This window comes from Poecile atricapillus, chromosome 1, assembly GCF_030490865.1.
Source record: "Poecile atricapillus isolate bPoeAtr1 chromosome 1, bPoeAtr1.hap1, whole genome shotgun sequence".
Classification (NCBI taxonomy): Eukaryota; Metazoa; Chordata; class Aves; order Passeriformes; family Paridae; genus Poecile; species Poecile atricapillus.
The window spans coordinates 156,487,848-156,495,571 of record NC_081249.1 but is presented as its reverse complement, the minus strand read 5'-3'; the positions used below and the strand labels follow the sequence as shown (position 1 = coordinate 156,495,571).

At 41.0% G+C, this 7,724-nt stretch overlaps 1 protein-coding gene across 5 annotated transcripts in view; it reads left to right on the top strand.

The window, feature by feature from the left end:
- Positions 1-200: 200 nt before the first annotated feature.
- RALGAPA1 (Ral GTPase activating protein catalytic subunit alpha 1) overlaps positions 201-7,724 on the top strand; it is a 131,264-nt gene continuing 123,740 nt past the window's right edge. For all 5 annotated transcript variants that reach the window (XM_058864628.1, XM_058864605.1, XM_058864620.1 and 2 more), the window contains exon 1: positions 201-562. In XM_058864628.1, the coding sequence (XP_058720611.1) occupies positions 457-562 (106 nt within the window). In that variant the 5' untranslated portion in view covers positions 201-456. The remainder of the gene's footprint in view (positions 563-7,724) is intronic.

Below are 7,724 nucleotides of genomic sequence, written 5' to 3'. Positions count from 1 at the left end.
ACCAGTTACTGTTGCCGAGCTGCGCAGAGGATGCCGCAGCGGACCCCCAGGTGTCCTGCTCCGGCACCCGCTCTCCCCCCTCAGCCAGGGCTCCGGGCTGCGCGCGCCGCCCGCCGCGCCTCGGAGGTGCGCGGGGCAGCGCCGCCGTGACGTCACGACGCGGTTGCCATGGGGACGCCTGGGGTCGTGCCTGACGGCTGTCGTGAAGCAGCGGGAGGAAAGCGAGGGAGGAAGCAGGGGGAGCCCAGGCCCAGCCCGGCCCCCCGGCCCGCGGGGAGTCGGCTCCGCGCCGCGCCCCTCCGCCCTCGCCACTTCGCAGTCGGAGTCAGGAGGAGAACGAGGAGGCGGCGCTGCCGCCTCTGGCTATGTAGGGGCCCCAGAGCGGGCAGATCCGGAGGCCGCTGTCCGCCTCTGGAGCTCGGCGCCGGGGCCGGGCCCGGGGCCGGGCCCGGCGGGATGTTTTCCAAGAAGCCGCACGGGGACGTGCGGAAATCCACTCAGAAGGTGCTGGACACCCGCAAGGACCCACTCACCCGACTCAAGCACCTCCGCGTCCTTATCGGTGAGGCGGCCGGGAGGGAGGAAGAGAGTGGGTCAGCGGGGCCGCGGGTCCCGGTGTGGGAAAGACCGGGAATTTGGAGGGACCTGCTGGGCGCTGGGGCGGGAGGCGGACCCGGGGCTCAGCCCCGGCGAGATAACCCACCCGGCGAGCGGGGAGGACTCCGCCCGGCATGGGGGGCCGGCAGGGCCGGACTGCAGCAATGTGCCGGGGGCTGCGGGACCCCGCGGGCGCGGCGCGGGATGCTTCGCTCGGCGCCTTTGTACTGAGACACGGACGTTTCCGTCTGAAGGTGGAATTGCGTTGGTAACTGCGGAAAGAGGCGAAAAAGTGGTGTTCTTCCCATGTGAATTACTCTAGAATACACAAACTGCTAAGTTGCTGCGCATGAATAGAAGTGGCTGGCGAGCTCAAATGGTGCCTGTAACTTGCGAATCCATTTCCCGTACCTTCTTACAGTAACAATTTATATTTGTGTACGTTTTCAAGGTAGGAGCTACAGTAGTAAGTGCTCACTAGCGTAGATGTGAATGAGCTCCTATACAGCCAGATTTAAAACACTTTTGGTTTGCCAGTTGGTAAAGGAGGACACACAAGCCCTTAAGGGCTGCCGCAGTTCCATGTGAACTGCCATTTAACCTGACCAGTGAATTAGAAATTGTGATTATACGGCATAATTGCCTAATGGAAAAAAAAAACCAGGGGAAACAAAAACGTACCTAGAGTTAACCATTCCAAGATATCTATTAGTTGCACATGTTTGTAAAAATCTAAGTCATTGTCATAAAGCTGTCCTTGAAAAAAGAAGTGTGCTTTGGCGTGTCTTTTGGGTGCTTCAGTCGTCTAAATGCGTGTGTTGCTTCTGACAGTTTTATCAACACGTGAGCAGGGCTGGGTCAAGGGCAACTGCATTCCGTGTTTAGCACAGAATGCTGAATGGATTATTTTGGGTTCTGCCCACAGTCTGGTGGTATTTATGTATCCTGTCCTCCAAAGCTGTATTCTTTCCTTCCAAAGGAAAACGGCTATTGCTCCCTTTATTTGTATTGGTCTTTAAGGGAACAGGTGTTCCCATGTTGCACCATCTGCTGCTTCATGAGTTATTTTCTGCAACATAGTAATTATCTAGATTTGAAATGGAGAATAGTTGTGTAGCTACAGAAGAGACTTCTGTAATCAGATGTGTCCCCTTGCCTCACTCAGAATGTACCACTCTTCCTAACTAGCTGTACTGAGCCAGATGTGGCTTGCTCTGTGTTGGTTTTTAGCTACTTACTCAGTTGAAATTTAAGAGGAAAAGACATTCTGAAGAAACTAAGTACCTCTCTGAATTCAGATTTCCTGGCTAAAGTATGTTGAATATTTCTAGTTTTGCTTTAGTCTGCAAAACACTCTGAATGATTTTGATCTGATCTGTTCTAGATTTTGTATTTATGTTGCTTGTAATTTATTTACAGTGTTTTTTTTTCTCTGGCTTTCTTAATAATTGGATGGCTTCTGTAAGTTGTAAGCTGTAAGCTATATCAAGCAGACATTCTTATCTAATCTAAGGTTTCTGTTTACTGGCTGTAGGACAGACTAAATTTGCTGGGGATGTTTTCATACGATGCCTCTCCCCCTCCCATTGTGTATGTCTCAGCTTTGAAGCATAGCTCCCACACATCCTTTCTTCAAGTTTGGGAGAACACAATGTGTGAGTGACTGTGTAATTAGGGAAAGGTGTAACAGTACTCTTCAGCTTGTCTGTTTTCAATACAGCCACAAAAATTTGTCATTATGCAGATATTCTTAGGTGCATGAGGTACAAAAACAAGGTCTTTTTTTAGGGTAGAAGAGTAAGGTATTTCCATACATATTCCTACTGTAGAGCATGAGAAGTATACAGCAGGTTATTTGAAGTCTATCTTTGGGTGTGATCACCTCGTTAATCCTTTCTCTGCTGCCTCAAGTGGCTTCCAAAACATAAACTCTGTGCCCTTGCTTCTGCAGTTGTTTCTTTGACTAATCTTTAGAATCAGATTTTAAAAAATTAAGGTGCCCACATAAGATGGACTGCTTCCTGAGGTGGCTTCGCATACAGGCACCATCCCACAGCTTGAGCAGTGAGCTACTGCACATCATTTTGTTCTCAGTGACAATTCCCCCAGAATAATAATTGCTATATTTCCCATGTGTTCAGGGGAGCCATGTCAACTATTGCCGACAGACAGTCTGAAGGGATAGGGCAGGAAATCTCAGGTCAGCTCTGTTCAGCATCTTCCTGAAGATTGCTCTTAGCCTCTGCACACTGGAGTCTAAAAGACTATCCAGAAGAGAATTTTCTGCAGTTTAACATCTAGGAGAAGGAGGGAATTTTCTCTTGTTCTTTAATTTAAAATACTTTCAGTAGGCCTGCAAGGCATATTGGACCACTGTTCATTTTTTTTTTTCTGTACATTTTAGTCTTTTGTTCAGCAACAATAAACAGGTATGGCCTTGGTTTCATGGTTAAGACTTGAGGAGAGGAAAGGAGTATTAGTTCATTTCCCCACTATTTTACCAAGGCATCCAAAGCAGCAGTTCTCCAGTAAGCCAAAATAATGGAATAGTCATGAATGGAGGTAAATTATGGACTGCTGGCTGTCTATTAGCCAAATAGAAATCTAAAAAATTTAATTATGCTAAAAGACTGAGAGTTGCATCTTCCAAGGCAATGGTGTAAGTCAGGCACCATATAGTCTAAAAATATTTAAATTAGTATAATGGCACTTCTAGTAAGGATCTGAAGAGACTGAAAAATATTAAGGCACCTAATATGAAGCTAAGTGGATGGATAGCACTAAGGCCTGTGACTTTTATTTTTAACAAATTAGGTGTAGTATACATTAGATGGAATTTTTAAAATGTCTTTTATAAGATAGCTTTGAATACAGCGATGTATTCTTTCAGGAAAGTATCCTGGTATTGGCGGCATCTCAGGTTAAATTTAGTAAAATATGCAAATTAGTCTGCATAGGGATATATATAAAATTTGGTGTCTTTTGTAAAGTGGTGATTATACCAAATACCATTGCAGCTTTAGGAGTCTCATTGCTATTGACAGTGTACAGAGGATTTAGGTATGGGAATGACTCAGATGAGAGTAAAACTTTAATGTGGCACTGAAAGCTTTAAAATTCCTTTGTGTAGGAAGAGAGGGTGAAAAATATGTAAACATATATGAAAAAGGCTAGGAAATAACATCTATTAAAGCTTACCAAATTTGAAGTTACAATAAATTATTTTTATCTCAGGAAGCTCTTGAATTCTACACTAGTGATCAGTTATAGGCAAGCTGGGGGAAAATACATTTCTTGTGGTTTGGGTTTTGTTTTTTCTGGTTTTTTTTGCTTTTTCTAAAACTCTTTGTTAGATAACTGCTCTTTGCCACTTTAGTCCAGTGTTCTGTCTCTGGTTCTTGGATCTTGCCTCCATTCAGCTTTTTTTTTGTAATTCAGGAACCAGAGAAAATTCTGTGAATTTCAGATGACTAATTCAGAATTGATTAAATTATTTATTAAAGTAAATACAATATATGACACATTTATTCATGTCACAGATACAATTTTTTTTAGTAGAAGTTAAAGCCTTTAGGAGACCTCTAAGTATTAAGAAATATTATTCTTACTAAGAAATGCTAAGAAAAATTGGAAAGATTGATGTCTCATATCTTAGGATTTAGCAGTATGTGAGCAGAGGTAATCTGCTTTTCATCGTTATGTTGCTGCAGTATACTTCTTGAAACAACTGTAACTATCTGGTTTCATAGATTTTATTCTTTTGAGATGTATTCCTTTCTTCCCATAGGGAAGTGTTTATTCCACCCTGCTCCACTTTTTCCTCTCACTTCTGGGAAGTGCCTGAAATTCTCATACAGTTCCCTGGTGTTCATTTGGTCAATGTGTGATATTTTAGCAAACTGCTCTGCTGTCTTGTCTTCCTGTCTGCTGGAAATGCTGTGACAGTTGTGTTTACTGTGTGTGACTGTGGTAGTTAGAGCATCCGAACCTTGAGCAGGAGTGTGGAATGGGATTCCCCTGGGGTCTGTGTGGCAGCAGCAGGGCCTTGCTGGGAGGAAGGCTGCCAGCTGCAATGGTGCAGGGGTGATCACTGAGGCTTCTCTAGCTGGTGGAGGGGTGTCACATTGTGTACCTTACAGAGTTAGCTATTGCATGTACAATGATTTTCCAGAAAATACCACATCCATCCATCCATCCATCCATCCATCCATCCATCCATCCATCCATCCATCCATCCATCCATCCATCCATCCATCTCTCTCTGTCCCCAGTCAATTAGCAGTTAATTGCAATTTTTAGGATCATTAAAGTGGAAATAATATGGCATTATTCTTATATATATGCAGTTTCATCAGACTGCAACGTCAAGCTAAAATTCTATAAAATGGTAGTTTATAAAAGTTTGTGCTAGTCATCTTTCAAGCACCAAATCTTGGTTTGTATGTCCTTTTGCTAAAACAGTGCTTTGAGCATTCTGTAAATAATCAAGACAACCAGGTATGTTATCCTTCATAAGGGCATACTTTATCAATACTGACTTTTCATTTTGATATTAAATATGTTGGTGCTACCTGTTGAATTTGAAGTTTCATTTAGAATTTGGAAATTATGTATTTTTTAGAAAAGCTGAAATCTCTAAATATTTAATGATTTCTGTGAAATCCTACTCTGTGCAAGCAAATCAAATGAATCTACTGGGTTTAAAAATTTCTTATAGGGCTGAGTTTTCAAGATACTTGTTTTTTTGTTGGGTTGGGTTTTTTTTTTTCCTTCCTTTTTTGCTTTTGTGGAGTAGAAGTTACAGGCCTATAATCTGTTAATATAGAGTAAAGAAAAAAGGAAATATATTGTTTCTCATTAATTATTTTGTTTGCATCTGATATCTAAAAATATACTGCTTTTATCTCTGGAACTGTGGAGACAATACTTGTAAAATGCATGAAAACAGAGTATCTAAGGTGTAGGGTGTTTGTTATTATTTTGTTTTGGTTTTTTTGGTGGTTGGTTAGTGCTGGACATCTCATGTAAATAGTCTTTGAAAGGGAAAAATCAAATTACATGGGACAGAATGAAATGGACTGCATTGACATCCATTCTGATCTATTGTTTAATATTAAACAATATACTTAAACAGAGATTGCATTTGTTTAAAGGGATTTTAATTTAAGAAATCCATTTCACTGGCAGTTAGCCCTAATGCTTCAGCTGGATGGCATTCATTGGTGTTGCATCAACATCATCAACATCAGTCATAAATGAAAAATGTTTTATCATTGTTAAAGTGACAGCAAACAAGAAGCTACAGCAAAAGTAGCTGCCTGGAGTTTCAGTGGACGTGCAAAGATTTATTATTTTTGGCAAGAGTTGTAGATTTTTCTTTTCTTTCCTGGTTAGTCTGACTGCAGAGGACATGTCACTGCTCATATAACTCAGGGATCTGGATGTGGATTGCATGCAGTGTAAGAAATTTGACTTCATGTTCTGTCACTCTTGACTTAACCCTGAACGAGTTATGTTTTGGTCAGGAGCAGAGGGGGAAGATTTACTCTGCTTTAGTATTTTGGCTAATGTTACACTCGACTTGCAGAGTTCAGTTGTGGCCAGGGCTGTTGAATTGCAAGGCTGAGGGCTGGAGCCAGATCAAAGCCCCAGGGCAGACAAAAGGGAGGCTCTGATCACTTGTTGCAGAGGAAAGGTCTGTGTGGGTTTAGCTTTGACAGCTCGGGATGAAAATAAGTACAGTACTATGTAAGTGTTTGAAGTTGCTTAAATAAAAGCTTAAGTTCTGGAACACGTGTGAATTGTTGTGGAAGTATTTCTTAAGAGTTTACTAGTGTAACTCTCAGTCTGCAAGCACCATTAGAGAATTAGCTTGGAAAGCTGACAGCTGCTTCTCATTCCTGTAGGGCACTGGTGTTTTACCAGTCTGTATGCAGATGATGTTCATTGGTTCTGTTAACCTACTTATTCATTTGTGATTTTTTTTTTTTCATTTGTATCTGAAATACTGTGATCAGGTGTTCAGACTTTTCTGACACAAAATAGAAGTGCATTAGAAGATTTCTCTAAGTTATATTCCTTTTTCAGTACCAAAACTTTCAAGAATATTTTCTTTGACAAAATGACCTTTTTTAAAAAAAAGAAGCTTTTGCGAAATAGCTGTTGGTTAGATCTGAAATCGTAAAGGGTAATGTGAAGCATTTGTTGAATAGATTTGGATCTGTGGTCTGTTATCAGGGCTCTTTCACTTTGACAATCCGTAAACTATGCCAGAGCCACCAGTTCATTCCGAGGTTTCCCACTTAACCTTTCTCAGTTACATGCTTTTCTATTTGACACAGTCCCTATGTAACCAAATCTCTCTACTGTGTTGCTGTAAAGAAACTCTTAAATTTTTCAGCATGGAGAATTAAGAATTAATAGGTTTGATTATCCATTGAGGACATGGAAACCTTTGCTTTCTAGTGGCACCAGTTTGTTACAGGGATTGATACTGATCTTGTCAGTCCATAGCAGGCCTCTGCTTTACAGAAATAGATCCAGAATTCTGGCTGGCTTCCAGGTCATTGTTTGCTGCAGTTGTCAGTTTGGGTTTTGGTAAGGGGAAGGGAAAGTGACTTAAAATCCAGTAAGTCTTGGAATAAGACAGGATAATGTTTTCATTATACTAAATGCTGTGACAATTTTACATATGAACATAATATTACATTCTAAAACTCTTAAAATAGAACATAAAATTAACCACAATTTAATCTGTAAGGGTACAGACTATTTTATTAAATTTCTGCTATGCAGTGTGAACTGTTGAAAGTTCTCTTCAGAAGAATTAAAATATATGTCTAAAATATGTTTTGGCAGGGTTTGTTTTGTTTTAAGGAGAAAATTACATTTAAGCACAGAGACACCATACTGCGTGAAATTAAAATATTGTAAAGCAAGTAAGCTAGTACTTTTCTGCAAAGGACAGAACTTGAAAGGAAAACAATTAAAATGCAGAACTTAAACCCCACCAAAACAGATTTTTTTTTTTTTTTTTAAACAAGAAATAGCGCCCTTGAACACAGAATTAGTATGGAGATCAGATTTGTACCAGTTTTTAAATTACAGAAAATTATTAAGGAAAAAAC